This window comes from Gekko japonicus, unplaced genomic scaffold (genome assembly GCF_001447785.1).
Source record: "Gekko japonicus isolate JY-2015 unplaced genomic scaffold, Gekko_japonicus_V1.1 scaffold219, whole genome shotgun sequence".
NCBI classification, from domain to species: domain Eukaryota; kingdom Metazoa; phylum Chordata; class Lepidosauria; order Squamata; family Gekkonidae; genus Gekko; species Gekko japonicus.
The window spans coordinates 27209-48611 of record NW_015165241.1 but is presented as its reverse complement, the minus strand read 5'-3'; the positions used below and the strand labels follow the sequence as shown (position 1 = coordinate 48611).

The 21403-nt window shown below is 48.4% G+C and overlaps 1 protein-coding gene across 1 annotated transcript in view; it reads left to right on the top strand.

The window, feature by feature from the left end:
• The window catches only part of SLC11A1 (solute carrier family 11 (proton-coupled divalent metal ion transporter), member 1), a 48028-nt gene that overhangs the window by 7709 nt on the left and 18916 nt on the right, over nt 1-21403 (top strand). The window contains exons 2-8 of the mRNA XM_015410030.1: nt 7933-8057; nt 17721-17843; nt 18846-18965; nt 19393-19499; nt 20185-20255; nt 20463-20530; nt 21360-21403. The exon at nt 21360-21403 is cut by the window's right edge and continues 82 nt beyond it. Coding sequence (XP_015265516.1) covers nt 7933-8057; nt 17721-17843; nt 18846-18965; nt 19393-19499; nt 20185-20255; nt 20463-20530; nt 21360-21403 — 658 coding nt within the window. The remainder of the gene's footprint in view (nt 1-7932; nt 8058-17720; nt 17844-18845; nt 18966-19392; nt 19500-20184; nt 20256-20462; nt 20531-21359) is intronic.

Sequence of the window (21403 nt, the reverse complement as noted above, 5' to 3'; positions counted from 1 at the left end):
TGCCTCTTGGGCTAAGAACGCTCCTGGGGCTTCGAGAGGGGGTTTCTTACCCCACTTAGCATCCCATCTGTACTCATGGCATCTGGGAGAGATGAATTGCACCCTCCCCTCTTCCCACAGTATGTAGGGGTCATGCCCGTGTAACCATGGGGCCCCCAAAACGAGGGGAAATCATGCCGTCGAAGTGATCACAAAGGTCCGGGCCTCCCAGTGGTCCCCCGCCCTCATTCTCAATGGCACCGTTTCGTACTTGCACGGGTCTTTCATAGTAGACCCATCCATTTGGATGAAAATCAGGGGTTCCTTTAATTTCACCACCCCAGCTTCTAGTCCCGCGACCAAAGATGAGTTGATTAAGTGTCTCCTGCACCCCAAGTCAATGAGAGTTTTTGCTCAGAGGTAGGTTCCGAGAGCCGGGTTAATCAACGAGACAGTCATGAAAAAGAGGGAGGGGTAATTGCTCACCACATTTGGCGCCTCCGGTTGCAGGCCCTGCTGCTCTGCGCCGTCTACAGCAGGACCGAACAATTTCCCGCTGGCTCGAGGTCCTCTCCGCTTGATTCCCCTTTCAAGAGAAGCTTGTAGGGCTTTCGCAAATTTCAGGTGGATGGGCGCACTTTGGCTCCTTCGGGTTTTTCCCAGTGCCCTGGTCCTCCGCAGTCGTCCGCGAAGTGGCCCCTTTCTCCACACTTCAGGCAGAGCCCTTGCTGCATGCGCTGCTCCCACGTTGAATCCGACTGCTTGGCTGGCTTGGCTTTTGGAACCTGAGGGGCCGACCGCCCCCCAGCTGCGGCGATATCCAAATGCAGGGTTTGCAAGTGATTCTCCGGAAAGCCTCTTGCATCCAAGCCGGGAGGGAGATCGGGTGGACCAATCTTAAAACCGTCTCTCGAATCTCAGGGTTCAGCCCTACTCGGTATAACTCTGCCAACACGTTGTCCGGCCAATTTTGCACTTTGGCCGCGTGCAGTTTGAACTCAGCCGAGTACTCCCGCACCGATTGGCGCCCTTGTTTCAGCGTGCGCAAGTACGCTCTTGCTCTTGGGCCCGCATTTCGATCCTCAAAGTGGGCTCGCAACGCCCACATGAAAGCGTTCAGGTTGGTAAGCTCCGGCCCCTGGGCGTTATGCAGTCTTACATACCAAGCTGCCGCTGGGCCTCGGAATCGGGCAGCCACATCAATTCGGCTGCTGTCGTCTTGGAACAGGTGGCCCGAGCGATCCACAAACTTTTGCACTCGCACTACGGACAGCTCGTCTGGATTCCCATGAAACGTGGCTTAGATCAAGTCCTTCGGGTGAGGTACCACCTGGCCCCTTGGACTAGCCGGTCGTGGAGCTGGCACTGGGACTTTTCCCGGTCACCTGGCTGTGCTGGGGCTCCCGGAACTGGTACTGGTTGTCCCACCGGTACTACCGGGGCTGCCGGTCGCCTCTCCAGCACTTCTCCGACTGCTTGCGTTACCAGATCTGGGATGGCCATGATGACATCTTCCAGGGTCTGCTGTAGATGTACGCTCTTGCTGTTGAGCCCGCATTTCGATCCTCAAAGTGGGCTCGCAACCGCCCACATGAAAGCGGGGGCTTGGCAAACCTATATTCTCTACCTCTGGAGGTTATGGGTTCAGGATAGGATCTCTCCTTGGACCGACCTGTGGCTCTACTTCAGCCTCTCTCTCTTGCCCAAGAGAGCAGAGAAACTTCCATTCATTCCCCAGTCCAGCCGACTGTGGAGTGGCTGAATTTCTGCTGCCTCCCAGGGTCAAGAGAGAAAGTCATTCGCCAGTAATTCTGACAGGGCACAGTGGCTGAAGGGGGAGTGGGTGGGGAAGAGGAACAGACCCAGCACCCAGCCAATGGCACGCGAGTACTCTTGAGTGGTGGCTGTCAGGCCAATGGCTGAGGGAGCGCATGGAATCTTGCCACTCCAAAATGGAATTATTCTATAGAGAGATAGTTATTGACAGATATTTACAAAAATGTAACTAAATAAAGGCCATTCTAATTATGAAAGCCCTGAGGCAGGAGGAAGGATGATGTGGTCATAGGAAAAACCACTGGTATATCAAGGTCAGTATAGTCAACAGCAGCTTTCTAGGGTCTCAGGCAGAAGTCTTTTAGATCACATACTACTTGATCCTTTTTAGTGCAAATGCTAAGGATTGAACCAGGGACATCCTACATACAAAGCAGATGCTCAGTCACTGAGCTGCAGCCCCTCCCCCAAACACTGGTATGAGTGGGTTTTTTTAACCTTTATTTATTTTTTAAAATGTTTCATTCAGTACTTACATTTCCATGCATCTTTTAGACATAATAAAGGTGCAGTTTGGATGCCAGAATACCTACATATTGTTAAAAGTCCATCTATAAGAGAGTGCACACTTTTTTTTACTATGCGGATGATACGTAAGAATGTACCCAAAATGAACCATCAAAAGAATCCATCACAGATCTTGCAATAAGTTGCTAGAATCAACTCCTCCCTAGCTGAATATGCAAAAAAGATTTCACCACATGGGTAGGTGTTGCCAGACTGGTTTCTCCAGCCTGATAGTCTTTTTGAAAAAACTCTCGGTTTCTGTAAGCAGATCTAAGCAGCTAAAATAGCGTCTCACTGGAGCTGTGCAGGATCCTGAGGTGACGAGTTCATGCAGGGGGAAAACAAGGCATGGGTAAGATTGTGCTAGGATGCTGGCAATTTGTAAAGATATTTTCTGCTTTAGTCAGAGCTTCATTTTTAATATGTATCTGTAAAATATATGCTTCTCTCATCTTATGATACTTCAATGACAACTTACCTGTTTGTTCAAAGTAACTCTATGCATCCCTTCTGAAAGGACCTGGCTTCAGTTTACTGACAAGGATGTTCAATCTGAAATGATAGTAAGCCTCTTACTTTAATTAACGATACTCTGCATTAGTGTAGTGCTTCCAAGTGCTGAAAGTGCTCCATGCACACTATCTTACTGTAATCCTTACAACACCTCTGTGAAATAGATATTACAAGTGGCAATCTGCAAGGACTTGTGGGAGGCATCTCATTCGTTCTTTCCCTTTCCTGAAAGCCCTCAGAGCCTCTCCCGCTTTCCTGCTTCTTTCTCTTTCTAGGGTTGCCAACCTGGAGATCTCTTGGAATCACAGTGGATCCTCCAACTACAGAGATCAGTCACCCTTAAGGCTGTCAGCTCCAAGTTGGGAAATTCCTGGAACTTTGGGAGAGCAAGGTTTGGAGAGAGTTTGATGCCATAGAGTCCACCCTCCAAAAAAGCCATTTTCTGTGGGGGAACTGATCTCTGTCATCTGGATAACAGTTGTAATTCTGGGTGATCTCTAGCCCCCACCTGGAGGTTGGCAGCCCTAGTTCCTCTGGAGGAACTGGCTGCTTTGGAGAGTGGAGTCTGTGGCATTATACCCCACTGAGGTCCCTCCCCTCCTCAAACTCCACCCTCTCCACTTCCTCCAGGAATTCCGTAACCTGGAGTTGGCAACCATAACTCCTTCCCACCCAACAGCAAATTTACCTTTCTCTGCCCCTCTGTCTTTTGCTGTCCCTCTATGCACCCTTGAGCAGCATCTGCCTAGGAAAACTGTGACCCCCCAGTTATGTAATACCAACCACTGGGCTAGGCCCACTTGCATCCTATGGAATCCTAAAGGATTTGTGGGTGGTGCCCCACTTTCCCCTGTATCCCCCCTCCCCACATTATTTTCTCTTTCTCTCCCACAGGCAGTGTCCATATCCTCTCTCCTTTACCTGCCTAATTCTATCCATCTCAGACATTCACCAGCCTACCTTTTATTTGCCTCCCATCTTCAACAATAGTTCTTATTTATTTACTTAATTTAGACTCCACCTTTTTCCACAGTGGGGAGCAAAGCAGCTTACATTATTCTCCTCTCCTCCTTTTTATCTGCATAACAACCCTGTGAGGTAGGCTAGGCTGAAGGTATGTGACAGGCCCCAGATCACCCAGTGAGTTTCCATAGCAAGATGGGGGTTTGAACCTGGGTCTCCCAGACCCCACTCTGAAGCTGTAACTGCTACACTACACTGGCTTTCATAAGGTGGCTGCTGTTGAACGGTAGCAAGCAGCCAGGCCTAGTTGAGTCATTCAAGTTGGGTGTTATTAAGTCACCCAGAGATTGCTTCCAGGCCTAGAGTTGCCAACCTGCAGGTGGAACCTCAAAATTCCCCAGAATTACAACTGAACTCCAGATAACGGAGAACTGCCCACCACGCATAGCGTCACATCCTGGCAACAGCGGCGCAACGTGTATCGCTGTCCCCCGCGGCAGGGATCCTGTGAAGACATACGGATCCCCTGCAGCGGCTTGGCAGCCCTACCATCTAGCCTTGCTCAGTTCCCTTGTGCATAGTCAGCCAGCTGACTGAAGTTGGCTTCAAAGAGGAGTTTGCCTGGGAATTATAATCACTTTGTTTATGTGAGGTGAGATTTCAAAGATTGCCTGACTGGGTACTGCAGGTCTTGAGGTGCTACAGGTGTCCTATACCACTCTCTCTCTGAGTGCCCTTACCAAAAGCAGCTGTTTAAATGGCTGTTGGTTTATCAATGGCTTAGCCTGAGGCACCATTGCTTGTTCAGTCTCACGCCTTGCTGTGGAGCATTGTGTGGTTGCAGGGCTCCAGTGTTCTTCAGCCTGAGATGAGTCCACATTCACCCACAACACTACAGCTATCTTTGGCAGTTTATTTGTCTGTTATGGTTGCTAAGGATTATTTTAAAAGGTGGTGTGTACAAACTGACACTGGTTAGAGGAAATCCCATCTCTTCTCCACCTGCCCCCTTCCTCTCAGTCACTGTGCCCACCCATCCATTAATGACACCTCAGCTGTCCTTTTATAACTTCCCTCTGGCTTCTAGTCAGTCAGAAGAGATAAGCAATGGGAAGAAGTAGTGCCCAAGCTGGTGGGGGGTAGAAGCGCTTAGAAGCCAGAGATAATGTTTTTAAAGGACAGCAGAGCCTGCAGGTACAGAGATTAGGGTGAGAACAATCTTTCTCTTCCACTTGCAAGGCGTTGCAGTTGGGGGCTTAGATGTCCTTTTAAAACTTCTCCCTGCTACTTAGCCATTCATACTACAGGAAAAACAGCATTTGAGATGGGCAACTGGCAGCGAGGAATTCTCCCCAATCCCAGCTCCAGTTCTGCTGTTGCTTCCTCCCCTCTTCCCCCACCCATTATCTCTGTGTGTCTCTGTCTCTCTGTGTGCCTCTTTCACTCTCAGCCAGTCAGTCTTTCTCGAGCTGGCGGAGAGGGAGAAGCAGTTGGAAGAAAGTTTTACGAGGACAGTGGAGCCTGCTGCAAAAGAGGTGGGGTGAGAAGCTCAGATGTCCTTTTAAAACGTCCTCCTGCTATTTAGCCATTCATACTGCAGGAGGAATCCTCCCTAATCCCAGCTCCAGTTCTGCTTTTGTTTCCTCTCCTCTGCCCACACTCATTATCTCTCTCTGTCTCTCTAACTCTCTCTCTCTGTTATGTATTGGGATTGAATCATTCCAGATTGAATCACCCCAGTGACTGGCTGAGCTTGGAGCATAAGAACAATAGCCTGCCAGGATTCTGAAAGTAACCAATCTAGTAGTAATGTTATGTAAATAGTCTATCACTGGGAGTAGGGTGTGTTTGGGTGTGGCAATCGCATGCTATTTAACAGAGCTGAGGCTCAGGAGTCTTGAATTGACTGGGCAGTCTCGGCCACTCGGTCCGTCCCCATTCCCCACCATTTCTTCTTTTCCTTTCCTGAAGGCTCCATAGCCTCTCCCCTTTTCCAGCTTCCTTATCTCTGTATAGGGTTCCCAACCTCCAGGTAGGGCCTGGAGATCTTCTGGAATCACAACAGAGTTCCCAGCTACAGAGACCAGTTCCCCCAGTAGGGTTGCCAGCTCCAGGAGATTTGGGGGGGCGGAGCCTTGGGAGTGTGAGGTTTGGGGAGGGAAGCAATCTCAGAAAGGTATAATGCCATAGAGTCCACCCTCCAAAGCAGCCATTTTCTCCAGGGGAATTGATCTCCATCATCAGGAGATCAGTTGTAATTCCAGGTGATCTTCAGCCCCACCTGGAGGTTGGCAACCCTAGTCCCACTGGAAGAAATGGCTGTTTTGAAAAGTGGAGTCTATGGCATTATACCGCGCTGAGGTCCCTTCCCTCCTCAAACCCCACCCTCCCCATGCTCCACCTCTAAAATATCTAGGAATTTCCTAACATAGAGTTGGCAACCATATCTCCTCCCCACCTAACAGCCAATATGCCTTTATCTGCCCTTCTTTCTTAAGCTTCCATCCCACTGGCGCCATCTACCTAGGAAAAATGTGGTCCAGCTGTGTGATGTCGGCCTCTGGGCCAGGCCCACTTGCATGGTAGTCATCCGGGCCCAGCCTCCTGCTCTCACCGCCGCAATAAGATGGCTTCACCCAGAACACCCACTGGCACCTCCCCCCTTCACACAGAAGCCTGTGAGGTGAGCGAGGGAACTTGTCTGTGCACTTGGGCCCCTGCTATGTATGGCAGATGTCTATAACCAGTGGGACCTGCACAATCCTCCCCAGCCACCCACAGCACTCAAGAGCCCTGCCTCTGAGACGTGTCCTCGGAAATCCCACGGGGGGGTGGGGGGGTGGCAGAGAGGACTGGGGAGGGAGTGAGGTGGGGGGGATGTAGAGTTCTTGCTGTGTAGAGATCTGTCCACTGGGGCTAGGGAGACACTGGATGAAAACATTCCCTTTCTTTTTACAGGCTTTAAAAAAGGTATCTGCACAGGATGTTTGATCTTATAGCCATTATTGTTGTGCTCAGGTGTTGAATTTTGGTTTTGATGATACTGGAAATAGGATTGCCAATAGGAAACCTCCGCCATCTGTTTGCACTGTTTGTACTAGCACTGTATGCAATTGTTTTATTATGAATTTCATGGTATTTATTGATTTTATTGTATCTTAACTTACGTAAGCCGCCTTGAGCCAGTTTTTACCGGCAAGGCGGGGTATAAATTGGAAGTAAATAAATAAAATAAGCCTGGAGGAAAATGTCCTCTCCCTTTAATAGAAGCTTAATGTGTGGAAATCAGCAGCTGAAGCTTTTGTCAGGTTCCCTAGTCAGGTCACACCACACAAGAAGTTAACTGTTTATTAGTGGATCCAATACTAAAGAACACATGTACAGCTTGTGCCAGGAATGGCCAGCAGTATTAGGGCCTCTGACTTATAGTGAAATCAAATATTCCCCCTGTAAGCATAAGCCAATGGATATATTTCATGCGCGCGGCAAAGCAAGCAGGCATAGCAAAAAAGCCATTAACTTTCCCAGCCGTGTAAACTGCAGCTGGGACTTCTACAAGTTCCCTGTTCCAAAGCACTTCTTCCCTATACAAAAAACACAGAGGTTTGCCGTTTCTCTCAGTTTCAACCATATCACCATAAGATAGCACACAGTAGTTGAGCAGGAGAGAGCTGGGACCGAGAAGGAGGATTTGTTGTTGTTCAGTCGCACAGTCGAGTCTGACTCTTTGCGACCCCATGGACCAGCTCCCGCCAGGCCCTCCTGTCTTCCGCCATCCTCTGAAGTTCGCTCAATTTCATGTTCGTTGCATTTATGAGAAGAAGGATACCTCTCCACATTCCAGATCTATGACAGGGCTACCTGACAGCTTTCCATGGAATGGAGAGAAATAACATCACCTGATAAATAACACCCTATTAAGCTTCTATAAAGGGACTGGATATTTTTCTTTTGGCCAGCTGGCAACACTAGTTTGAAGCAATCTCATAAACCCATGTGGGTTGAAAATGTGGGATATACATTTATTAAATATATAATTGTTTTTATTATCCTAGGTGTGCCATTAAGTGAGCCTGCCTTTGTGACCTTATCATGCACATTCCTGACTGCCTCCTCTCCTTTGTCTCTTCATAGACAGTGAAACCAGAAAGAATGCTGATTATGGCACCATCAACAATTCATCAGAACCAAATCTTCTCAATAAGGTGGAAGATCAAACCTACCTTGATGAGAAAATTGTCATTCCGGATGTTGCTGGAGTAAGTCTTTGGGCAGGTGGTTAGGAATGCATTATTGGTGTCTAAATGTGCTGCTGAGCTATTCTGCATGACAGAGTATCAAATTAACCATGCAATATAAAATGGCCTGTGTATGTGTGTGTACGCATCTGAATGAAAAAACAGATTTTGTCATCAAAGTTGAAAAATTTATTGGAAGTTATGAAGCATTGGCACGAGGAGGAAGTAGGGACCGGCTCCTGTCAAAAAGTGTCAATGCTTCCCATCCCCCACAGCCGGAAGTCCCACCTTCCCCCCACTCACCCTCCCACCCTGGAAGTCCAACCCTCTACCAGTTTCCCCCCTATTGGTTGGGTAGCCATCAAATGGAAAATGGAGAAGGAGGAGGAGTTAGGGTTGTGTGGAGGGGCTGCTGGGGAAGAAGGAGGCTTGGGGAAAATGGCTGTTGTTTTTGTACAGCGGGAGGGTGGGAAAAACGTAAAAGAGGGATTTGTGTGTGTATGCTGGGGATTTGTGTGTGTATGCTTACTGCAAACTTGTATTTTTGAAACTGAGAGAAACGGCAAACCTCTGTGTTTTTTTTATAGGGAAGGAGTGCTTTGGAACAGGGAATAAAAATGGTGTGTTTGCAAACAGTGTTTAGTGCAGAAACAACGGTGTGAGAAGCCCCCCTCCCCAAATCACCTGTTTCCCCTTTACCACTTTCCCCCTTTTCCTGGGAAACCCCCCCCCCAGGTTTTCCCATTGCAAGCCCCCAGAGCAACGCAACCAGAGCTTGCAAGTGTGCTCCTTCCCCCACTGGGGAATCCCCACCTCTCAGTTTGGTGTCGTGGTTAAGTGTGCAGACTCCAATCTGGGAGAACCTGGTTTGATTCCCCACTCCTCCACTTGCAGCTGCTGGATGACCCTGAGCAAGCTACAGTTCTGTTAGAGCTCTTCTTGAAAGAGCAGTTTCTCTCAGAGCTCTCTCAGCCCCACCTACCTCACAGGGTGTCTGTTGTAGGGAGGGGAAGGGAAAGGAGTTTGTAAGCCGTTCTGAGACTCCGAGTGAAGGGTGGGGTATAAATCCAATCTCCTCCTCCACTTCCTCTTCTTCTTCTCCTCCTCCTCAAAAGGCAGGGTTTCCCACCATGTGAATTTCAATCCCCTTTAAAACCCACCAGCAAAGCTAGGTTTGTAACAGAAAGAGCAAATTTAAGCATTCATCACACAATCAGCTTTTTATAACAACAACGTTAAGCAGTTACATGCAAGCTCCTTCAGCAAAGAGGCATTTAAACACTTACCAGGAGAATTGAAAATCCACCCACACCCCAAACCAGGGTTTTTAGCCTCTGTTTTTAGCCTCAATTTTAAGCCAAGCAGCATGCAGGCAGAGAATCCACCCTCTCCCCACCCTCGATTGTAATCCTTAAAAGCATGCAAAAACAAAGAAAATCCTTCTGGGCAAAAATGTCTTTAAAAGCAAAACGTTTTTACAAAAGGCTGTGTATTGACGGGAGGTCAGCAACCGTCTGAATGCCGAATAGAGAAAGCAGCCCCGCCTTGGGTGCAGGGAGGGAAGCAGGGTGAACTTCACCCAATCCACAGCCATCTCTGAACGTGCTGGGAGGAGGAAAGGAGGGGAGGGTGGAGTTTTTCTTCCACTGAACTTCTGAGCCACAAGTCTGAAATCCTTTTTTTCCCCTCCAAAGCAACCTGACATTTTTGCTGTGTCACACAGAGGCTGACTGTCAAACAGTATACCAACCCCCCCCCTCTGGTTCTTTTGGTGTGTCACACAGCAGCCAGCTGTGACAGGCTGAAGCTTTTTATCAGGAGCCGCAAGAGTTCTCCTCCCATCCCCCCAGCAGCTTCTCTGTCTGCGGAAGAATCCCTTCTTCCCCGTTTGCAGGCTATGTATGAAATAAAAGGCAATACAATTTCAGTGAAGTTAGTTCTTGCAAATGAGCCAGGTCTGCCAGATCCCCTTTCATCATAAGAAGATAAGAACATAAGAGAAGCCAATGTTGAGTCAGGCCATCCAGTCCAACACTCTGTCACACAGTGGCCAAAAATACCAGGTGCCATCAGGAGGTCTACCAGTGGGGCCAGGACACTAGAAGCCCTCCCCCCCTCAAGTACTAAGAATACAGTGCATCACTTGCCCTAGAATCCCTATCTATACCTTGTGGCTAATAAACATATGGAGCAGAGGTCCATCAGTGACTATTAGCCACAAGGTATAGATAGGGACTCTGGGGCAAGTTGATGCACTGTATTCTTGGTATTATCAGCAAGCTGCCATAAGGTGGCGTGTTCTTTTCTTCATGTTACAGTGTAGTCTGTTCACACACACCCCCTGTATCCTCCCGTGTAGGTGTTTACTTTCTTTTGCTTGCTACAACTGTGGAACTGCTCAAGGTCAACCAGCTGGAGGTGGGATGGAGTTATGGCGTTGCTTTGCTTATTATGTATCTCCTGCCTGAGAACTGAACTTGTGTTTATGTTGTAGAACCGTTGTGTTCCCAAGGAATTGGGCTCTAGTTTTATCTGCATTCCCGCCAGCGGGAATTGGACTCATTGGTTCTAACCTGGTTCAAGTTCCTTTATTATGTTTCCCTTTGGGGTCTGTAGTCATTCCTAACAATTCTTGTGTTCCTGATCTAACCATCGCTTTATAATAAATTTAACTTTGTTCTTCAAACGTGTGGATTTATTTCGAATGCATCGGACAGGTATCTAATTCCCTTTTGAAGCCGTCCATGCTTGTAGCTGCCACCACCTCCTGTGGCAGTGAATTCCATGTGTTAATCGCTCTTTGAGTGAAGTACTTCCTTTTATCCGTTCTAACCCGACTGCTCAGCAATTTCATGGACTGCCCACGAGTTCTTGTATTGTGAGAAAGGGAGAAAAGTACCTCTTTCTCTACCTGCTCTATTCCATGCATTATCTTATAAACCTCGATCATGTCACCCCTCAGTCGTCATTTCTCCAAGCGAAAGAGCCCTAAGCGCTTTAACCTTTCCTCATAGGGAAAGTGTTCCAACACTTCTATCATTCGAGTTGTCCTTTTCTGCACTTTTCCCAAAGCTATAATATCCTTTTTAAGGTGTGGCGACCAGAACTGCACACAGTATTCCAAATGAGGTCGCACCATTGATTTATATAGGGGCATTATGATATTGGCTGATTTGTTTTCAATACCCTTCCTAATAATCCCCAGCATAATATTGGCCTTTTTTATTGCAGTCACACACTGTCTCGACATTTTCAGTGAGTTATCTACTACAACTCCAAGATCTCTCTCTTGGTCAGTCTCTGCCAGTTCGCACCCCAGGGCTAGCACACCCACTAGGCAAACTAGACTTTCGCCTAGAGCGGGGCCATCATGGGGATGCCGAACTGTGCCGCCCTACCCTGCGCCAAAAGCCCCCTGCCCCCACCAAAAGCCCTGTGTCATGGATTTGCGCTGTGTGCCCTAGCCATAGCTGCCCCCAGCCACCGCTGCCTCCTTCTCTCCCCCAACTGTCCTCCCTCCTTCCGGCTGGGCTGCGTTGGAGCAGCTCCTTCCACCCGGGTCGTGTCAGAGGAGCTGAAGGATGGCCGCAGGAGAGGGCAGTAAGACCGGACTGCACCGGCCACCGTCCGCCCCCAACTGTGGCCGCTCTCAAGTGCGGGGCTGATCCGAAGTCCCTGGCCTGCCTCCGGCTTGCCAGCCCCCTGCCTCTCCAGGGACCCCTACGCGCATGCCCCCCTGGCCGCCCTCCTTCACTGGGCCCCATGGCTCCTGGGAGCACCGCTCCTGCTGTGACTCCTGCTGCAGCCCCCACAGCTAGGCAGGTGCAAAGGCGGTGGTGGTGGAGGAGGAGGAGGCATCCATGTGCCAGGGGCCTCCTGCCTCCACGGTGCTCACCCAGTGCTGCTCTGCCTGAGAGGGCGGGTTCGGCTTTTTGGAGTAAGCGGTGGGAAAAATGACATTGGGACACTGGCGGCGAGGCACCAGGGAGCCTAACAGGGGAGTGTAGGCAGACAGATCCACAGTTTATGGAGGAGGCCTGGTGCTGCACCCACCGCCACGGCCATGGGCAGAGAGAGGCCTGCTGCCCCTCCGTGCCAGTCGGTGGGTGGGCGAGCAGGGCGCAAGTGGCCCTTGTGTTTCCCTTGCACTCTTCTTCTCCCCCCCCCCGGTATCTAAATGGCCACTGGAAACAGGGCTGCTGCATGTCTCTGGATATAGGCATGCTTTTTAAAAAGTCCTAAGCTGGCTGGAGCAAAAGTCCTAAGCTAGCTGGCAGCGGAGACCAGCTTCCAGGTGTGCTCCTCCGGGGACTCTGTGCTGCTTTGGCCTCCAGCAGGCCCCCTGGAACCTCAAGGTTTCAGAATAAAACTCTGACACATTTTATAGCAACCATAATGACTCTGTCATTATACCCTGCTGAGGTCGCCACAGCAAATTGACACTGTTTGCCCAAAGCCAGAGCACTCTCCCAGAGCCTCTTTCTAGATTCCGTTGTATTTATTTCCACAACGGGCCTTATTCTTAGTCATTTATAAAGCTGGTGTGTGTGCTGCTTTGGGACATGGATGGGGTGTGGTGCTTTGGACACATGTGGGGAAAAGATGAAGGGGGATCTAGCAGACTTGGATCACTCAAAAAACTAATTTCACCCAAATTGAATTGCCTTTTATTTCATACATAGCCTGCAGAAGGGGAGGAAGGGGGGGGGAGGTGTGATGTTTCCGCAGACAGAGAAGCTGCTGGGGGGGGGGGACTCTTGTGGGTGAATGAGGCTCCTGATAAAAAACTTCAGCCTGTCATAGCTGTTTGACAGTTGGAGGATGATTTGTGGATTAGTTAACCAAGGGATTGAAACTTCCCACCTCAAACAGAGACTAATGCATGGTCTCTGAACCTTTACCCCATCTCCCTGTAGCGGCACAGACCTGCTTTCTCTATTGGGAATTCAGTATGCTGCCCACTCTCACAGATACACATCTGCCTGTAACTTTTTGCTTTTAAAGGCATTTTTTGCTCAGAAGGATTTTCTCTGTTTTTTGCTCCCTGTATTTCTTTTTTTAAGAGGATAGAATCTCCAGTTGGAATGGGACCAGCTGCTTTTGGGGTGTGTGGGGGCCTGTTCCCTCTAAGCTGTGGAGGCTTGTGAGCAAAAATTCTACTTTGTGAGCTACTGGCATAAAACCTGTGAGCGGGCGATTTGGCTACTGCATAAATTAGTTTGCTCTGGACCCCTCCTTCCTGAGCGGAGACAAAAATGTGTGAGCCGGAGGCTGAAAAACGGTGAGCTAGCTCACACTAACTCAGCTTAGAGGGAACACTGGTGGGGGGTGGATCCTCTGTCTGCCTGCTGCATGGCTTAAAATGGAGGCCCAGGCTGGGGTGTGGGTGGATTTCCCCCTTTCCTGGTAAGTGTTTCAATGCCCCTATGCTGAATCCTTAACCTTTAGAAGGAATTTGCATGTAACTGCTTAAACTGTGTTTTTGTAAAAATCTGATTGTTTTTGGATGCATACATTTGCTCTCTCTGCTGCAAACCTTGCTCTGCTGGTGGGTTTTAAATGGGATTGAAACTCACATGGTGGAAAACCCTGCCTTTTGGGGGTGGGGTGGGGATTCCCTGGTGGGGGAAGAGAAGCACGTGCAAGCCCCAGCGGCTTTGCTGGGGGGGGGGGCGTGCAAGGGGAGGGGGACTGTCTGGCTAGGGTGGGATGGGGTCTCTGGGATCCATCTACCTGGGGGAGAGGGGCTTACACAATTGTTTCTGCACTAAATACCATTTGCACAAGCACCCCTTCCCCTGTACCAAAAACACAGAGGCTTGCCGTTTCTCTCAGTTTCAAAAATACAAGTTTGCAGTAATCATACACACACAACTCCCCCAGCCATTTCTCTTTTAGTCTCCCCCACCTGCCTGCTGTATAAAACAACGGTAGCCCTTTCCCCCAGCATCCTTCTTCCCTAACTCCTTCTCTGTTTTCTATTGGATGGCTGCCCAGCCAACAGGGGGAAAGCTGGAGGAGGGCGGGATTTCTGGGGGGGCTGGGAAGGTAGGGCTTACAGCTGTGTGGGATAGGAAACCCTCTGCCATTTCTGATTTTGACAGGAGCCGTTCCCTACTTCCTCCTAGTACCTCCAAGGCCTTTCCAGAGGACTAAATCTGGAGAGGACTCTTGTACCTTTAGAAGTTTTATTACTGCTGCACAGTGGTACCAAAGACTAAGTCAAATCGCTGGTGCCATTTCTCCCTTGCTGCAAATCCAAAAGGTATTTATGCCATGTTTAATCTGTCTTTCTTCTATCTAGACCTGGCAATATTAGAATTAGTCCCCCATACACACACACCTTTTTTCCCCTTCAAAAGTGGCTACACCAGCAAGGCTTTGCGTGCCATTTTTGTTGATCTGTTCTTTTAATGTTTAAGGTCTAGTATTGAGTCCTCTAAAACTGGTACATGCTTGCCTTCAAACTCCAGCACATATTGTCTTCCCTAATTTTAAAAAAGAAGTAAAATGTCCAGCCTCCTACAGCAAGCCTTCTTCTCTTCCACTGCATAGTTATAAAGGACTTCTCATACTGAATGCACATTAGTATGGGTTGATATTACTAAAGGGAAACTGCAGCTGGTTTTATCATCTTTCCCAGCACAAAAGTAAGGCCTGGTTTTAAATGTGAAACTGGCAAGGCGAAAGAGCTTCCCCCTGAGAGACTTTGCACAGGCCTGAGCTCCACTTTAAATTGTGCTGCAACCTGTGCAAAGCAGCTCTGCATACTGAGTTAGTACATCAGCATAATACCTACAAAGGCTACGGATCTCTGGTACACAAACTATGTGCAGGTAGCTGCTTTATGTGGGTTGCAGCACATTTCAAATGAGACGTGGAGCCAGTTTGGTGTAATGGTTAAGTGCGCTGACTCTAATCTGGGAGAACCGGGTTTGATTCCCCACTCCTCCACTTGCACCTGGCTGGATGACCTTGGGCAAGCTGAAGTTCTGATAAGAGCTTTTCTTGAAAAAAGAGCAGTTTCTGTCAGAGCTCTCTCAGCCCCACCTACCTCACAGGGTATCTGTTGTGGGGAGGGGAAGGGAATGGAGTTTGTAAGCCGCTCTGAGACACCTTTGGGTAGTGAAGGGTGGGGTATAAATCCAATCTCCTCCTCCTTCTCCTCCTCCTCCTTCTTCGAAAGCTTTGCCTCGCTGGTGTCACACTTACTTAAAATCTGTGCTAAATGACATGAGAAGAAGGAAGTGACTAGCATTAAGAGTCTTGTGACAGTATTATTACTTAAACATGTCTTTCTGTGAGCAAGCTTACTCAAAAATAAAAGCAAACTTCCATAGGATAGGGAAACTGTTTTGCCTCATCAGGTTTTTAATAGATCATGGGTCAATAGCATTGGAGGAAGGAACCAATTTTGCAGCCAATGAGAGTACCATAACTTTCTGAGATTTTATCAGCCAGTGGCTATGAATGTTTACTCTAAAGTAAATGAAGCCTACTCACACAGAGGCATGCAGAGGTTTGCAGCTTAATCCTATGAGGAGTTAAATGGCCAAACAAATTGAGGGGCTTAATGACAACCAGCCCTGCGTTTGTTTGCAGCCTCAAGCTTCTCAAATGTTAAAGGTAAATGTTTCCTTTGCTCGAAAGCCAGTCAAATCTGACTCTAGGGTTACAGTGCTGATCTCCGTTTCCAAGCCAAAGAGCCAGCGCTGTCCAGAGACATTTCCGTGGTCATGTGGCCGGCATGACTAAACACCAAGCCGCACGGAACGCTGTGACCTTCCCACCGAAGTGGTACCTATTTATCTACTGGCAATTTCTTGCTTTCAAATTGCTAGGTTGGCAGGAGTTACTGGGAGACAAATACTCTAAGAAGATGAACAGTGTCACAGAAGTGCTTTCCCATTTACAGTAACTGAAAGGAAAGTGCTGAGCATACTTTACACTAAAAAACCCCACAAGATTACTTTCAGAATAAGTCATGCAGATTTTATATATTTGCACAATGGCATGTACCCAAGGATTTTGCAGAATGGGACTTTCCCGCATCCTTTCCCACTGCAGTCCACTGGACCTCCTGAAATATATTTCTGGAGGTCAGTGGACCTTCAGGAATAGTATGGGGGGGGAGGGGAGGGCAGGGATCCGCAGTAAGAGAGCAGGATTGTCAGAAATCACGGTTCCTCTTCTAAAGGCCTGCGTGGTGTTAATCTTCAGAACCTCGTGGCTGGATGTCTGAATGGATGTGTATATTTTTTCCTGACAGTGGTTGCTGGGCTTGGGGAGGATTTAGAATATTTGGAAAAGAAAGCGGTAATGAAAGGCAAAGAAGGAGAGGTGGTATGAAGGTGAGATGGAAGAACCATCTGGAAGGCAAAGGGAGTCATGCATGTAGCAGACGCCACACCCTGAAACCTGGAAGCCCAAAGAATGAATGCCTTACCCCCATATTGCGCCATATTAATGATATTTTTATCTGAGTTTTCCACCAAGGAGCTCAGGTTACTGTACACAGTTATCGGTCCTTCATTTCAAATTCATGACAACCCTGTGAGGTAGGGTAGCCTAGAAAAAAGACTGACTGGCCCAAAGTCACCCAATGAGTTTTAATCAGCACACACACACCCCCCATTTCTTGTCCAATACCACTCTGGGTCTACCGTAACCTTCCAAGTGATATTTATAGGCTGCGGTCACACGGAGCATTAGCCACGCTACAGAGATGGAAGATAGGCGGATTTTCTGGGTGTGATCACACCGCCACATCTGGGAAGTGTCCCGCTCCTGTGGCGAACCCGAGGCTTCCCGCCGAAGATGCGGGGTAAAAAACTAGTACCTCTGAGGTACTAGTTTCCGGAAACCGCAGGGCAAGGCGGGCGCCTGATCGCGTTTCCGGTGGTAGGTCGTGGCATCCGGCGCCCACCCATGTCCTGTCGCTAAAAGGTTTTTTTTCCCCAAGTCTCCATGGGATGCGCACAAGCACCCAACGGCGCATGCACACACTTCGTTTAAAAACAAACAACACAGCCCCCTCCTCTTTTACGTACCCCCCCCACTCCTGGCTCGGCCTGCTCGAGAGGAACTCTCTGCACTGGGAGGTAGAGGGGGAGGTGCAGGGGGGCGTGGCGGGAGGCCGGCCCGGCTGAAGCTCCTCCTGGAGGGGACCGGACGGAGGACATGTTGCATTCCTCTGCAGCCCTGGAAGGGGTTAAAAACCCGGAGCCTTTTGCTAGGGAGGCCGCTTCTTTGCCGTGCTGCAGGATTGTCCTGTGATTGGCACCTCCCCCCAACCACGGGACCTCGACAGGACGTCTGATCGTGCAGCCGCGCGTTATTTTGCTCTGGGGCAAACAGCCACGCTTCCCCCCCACATTCTCCTGCCCGTGTGACCGGGGCCACTATGTATTAGAAATAACTGAATTGCATTATTTATTTTTTTCAACTGTGAGCAGGTGGGGAATTTTCTCACCTGTGCTCTTTGGAAAGTAAAAACAAGTAGGTGAACACTCTGGCTGTCGGTCAGATGTCTGAGAAACAGCCACCTGAGGGCATCACCAAACACGAATCCAGCCCCAATGCAAGATCCTGAAGGAGCTATCCAACAGGGAACCAAGGTTGAGATGACCTTCTATTCTCCTCACCCCTTTTCCCTGTCTTTACAATAATTTTTTTCTTCTCCAGCATGGTTTCAGTTTTAGGAAGCTCTGGGCTTTCACCGGGCCCGGGTTCCTCATGAGTATTGCCTATCTGGATCCAGGAAATATTGAGTCAGACCTACAATGTGGAGCTGTTGCTGGCTTTCAGGTGAGCACAGCCTGCACAACACAGGGTGATTGTGTGTCAGCAGGCAGGAATAGCTCTTTCTTTCTTATTCTTGCAAGAATTTCTAAGATCAGCACTTACTAGGGTTGGTTCCCTCTGGCATGCTGGAGACTTATGGCGTTATTGTAATGTTTGCTTGCTTTACAAAAGACACAAGAAGCAAAGAAAGATTGGTAGAGGGCAGCAGATCACATCATCAGCGTCATCCCCAGAAAGAGATCCTGCACTCAAACTCCAGCCAATTCACAGCTGCCCATTCACTTCTACACCCTTAATGTAACCAATCCTCCAAGAGCTTACAGTAGCCCCTGTAAGAAGGGCTCTGTAAGCTCTTGGAGGATTGGCTACATTAGGGGTGTGTTGCCTAATATGCAGAGGAGTTCCTGCTACAAGAAGAGCCCTGGAGCCTGTACCTCTGCTTAAGGATGGCACTGGACTTCTCTGCCTGTCTCTGCCGAAGTCAGAGCTGCTGTTTCTTTATACACCTGTCTTCTCTCCTCCATTGGGAGAGGTCCCCCCTTCTCCAGGTTCCGAAGGGCACTTGAAAAAGCCCTCAGTGGATCATTTCCTAACCATTAGGGGCACAGTCCTGGCCCCACTGGTGACCTCCTGATTGCACCCGGTATTGTTGGCCACTGTGTGACACAGAGTGTTGGACTGGATGGGCCATTGGCCTGATCCAACATCGGCTTCTCTTATGTTCTTAACATGCTTTTACTGGAGGCCCTCGCTCCCAGCAGGTACGACACCAATAAGGGGCCACCAGGTGCAGGCCAAGTCCATAATGACAGACCCATTCCCAGTGTTCAGGCATCAGATTCACAACAATGTACAGAGTGAGCTGGGGCCATCAAAAGCAATAGCCTGGTTCATCTCCAGCTACGATGAAGCCAAAAGCTTTGGGGTTTGGCTTGTGCTCTGCTGCCTGGCATGAAGCCCCAGACGACCTTCCTGAGTGACTGTGTACTCTTGCTCTCCCCGCAGCTGCTCTGGGTGCTTCTTTGGGCCACGATCCTGGGATTGCTCTGCCAAAGACTAGCCATCCGGCTTGGGGTAGTCACAGGCAAGGACTTGGGAGAGATATGCCATTTTTACTATCCCAAGGTGAGTAAGCATAGCCCATCTGGCTGTCAATTACCGTTAGGAGATATTATCCGAATTGGCTGCTGCTTATTATGTTCTTAGGAACAGGAATAACTATGACCAATTCAGTAGCTGCCAAACTACTATGGTTGTAGATAATTGTAAGCTACCTGGTACCTGTCTCTGGCTTTACCTTCATCTAGTCTAATGTTAATCTCATAACAACTGTAATATCATGTGGGGATTAGTTATAGCAGTTGACATGTTCCATTATGTGGCACTGTGTGTGTAAGAAACGTGGTGAAATTCGTGTGAATCCTTCTTAATATCCTGGAGCCCCATAACTATTGTGTGGAACGTAACTGAACTGAGGGGAATGTGCTGCTCAAAATTAGGATCAAACAGCAGTCTCAAGGCATTGCAAACAGTATGGGTTTGTTTGCTGCAGGTGCCGCGTGTTCTTCTCTGGATCATGATAGAAATTGCCATCATTGGATCTGATATGCAGGAGGTGATCGGGACAGCAATTGCCTTCAATCTTCTGTCCTCTGGACGGTAATGATTTCCATTCTTCTGTAGGACATGCATGGGAGAGAAAAGATGTATGTATCTCAGAGTCACTGCTTGACTGCTGTATCACCAAACCCATGTTGCACTTGTGTAGATGGTAAGATTTTTTTTTACACGATGAAGTAATGGCTGATATTGGGGTGACACAGGACGAACACAATCTTTGCCTTTTCTCTCCTTTCTTCAAGAGTCAGGAATAGTTTATAGTGAGAAATCCGCTCAGCAGTTGGTCCAGTTAAGGGAGTAAAGGGGTCTATAGGCCTGCCTCATATGCCCTGGACTGATTCTTTTCTTTCCAGTCATGTCAGTCAGGGTGGTCAGTGCCAAAAGGGACACAGTAAAGTTTTGCTCCCTTAAATTTAAAAACCTACCGTGAGCCTATTTTCCTCTAAACTTAGTCTCTAGTAGACTGAGCTCTATGGTTTCTGGCCTTTTTTCTGGCTGAGCTCCATGATTTTGAACTGCTGGTCAGCTGCTGAATTTCTGCCTGTCACGTGTTAATAGGAAAAGGTGCCCCGTCAGAAAAATGGTATCAATCAAGCCGGTGGCAGAAAAGGCCAGAGCCTGGAGATGGACAAAACATGCAACCTTCTTTTTTGACCAGGATATTTGTTTATGGTTTACTTTTTACATTATTAGCTTAGTAATGTCTGTGATTTCCTGTTTGCAGTATTCCCTTGTGGGGTGGAGTCTTGATCACCATTGTAGACACTTTCTTCTTCCTGTTCTTGGATAAATATGGTATGTATTTCAGAAGGAAATCAATGACTATGCATGACCAACAGGCAACGAAGGGTCCAAAGGTTGTGGTACAAAGTGATTTCTCATGGAATCCTCTCACATTTATTGCACAGTAATGAGAACTCAAGTTAAAAATGAATAAAATGTGAAGTTCCCCTGATTCCCTCTTGCAACGAGAGAGCATAATTCTGTCTTGTCTTTCCCCAGGTCTTAGGAAACTGGAAGCCTTTTTTGGTCTCCTCATAACCATCATGGCTGTGACGTTTGGCTATGAGGTAAGAAAAACATGTCTTCAGTGGTGTCTCTTCAGATGCGTTCAATTCAAAAGGTCCACAGGAAAGCAGCATCCTTCCCTCAGTTATTCAGCGATATTCTGATATTGTCTTTGTATAGAGATGTTCTAAATAGCTATTAGCCATGATAGGCCTATCACTCACAAATTTGGTTAATATTTATATAACGTCACCTAGGAGAGTGGCCATTGCTACATCTTGTGGCAGAGAAATCCGTGAGCTCATGATGCACCCAAATAGCAAATACTTGAAAGGTTTTCCACATGTAGTCAGATATCAAAGCGGTGCTCAAACAATGGAGGCAATTTGCCATGGACTGAGAAGTCCTTGTCTTAGGTATAGTTTTGCCACCTAAGTCACATGCCAGTTGTACCATGCCATCGATTGCATACAATCTCCCATCTTTCTGGCACATCTGGAACAGCCATGCTGCCATCTCAGCTCCACTGGCATGTCCAGTACAGTCGCACTGCTCCCTTGTAAATTCTGTAGTGCTCTACTATTCTTCCCATTGTATTTTCTCATTCACATTTTCTGTGGCCTCCAGTTCCCTTATAACCTCATATATATTTCCCACAACCTGCCTGCACTTGATTTCCCCTGAAGTTACCACCAGTGCTCACGTTCTCACATTATAGTCCTCAGCCTGTAGTTGTGGCCATTCCCATTTTGTCAGTGGCTACCATTTTGAAGGCACAAGAACTGCTGAGGGAAATCTAACACAGTTACATGGGATGGGTAGGTGTGTTGCTCCATCTCTGTTCTGCAAGCCCGTCTGTCAAGCAGTTCTCCATCTTTGTTTTGCCTGCAGTATGTGGTAGTGGATCCCAGCCAGAAAGAGGTGGTGAAGGGGAT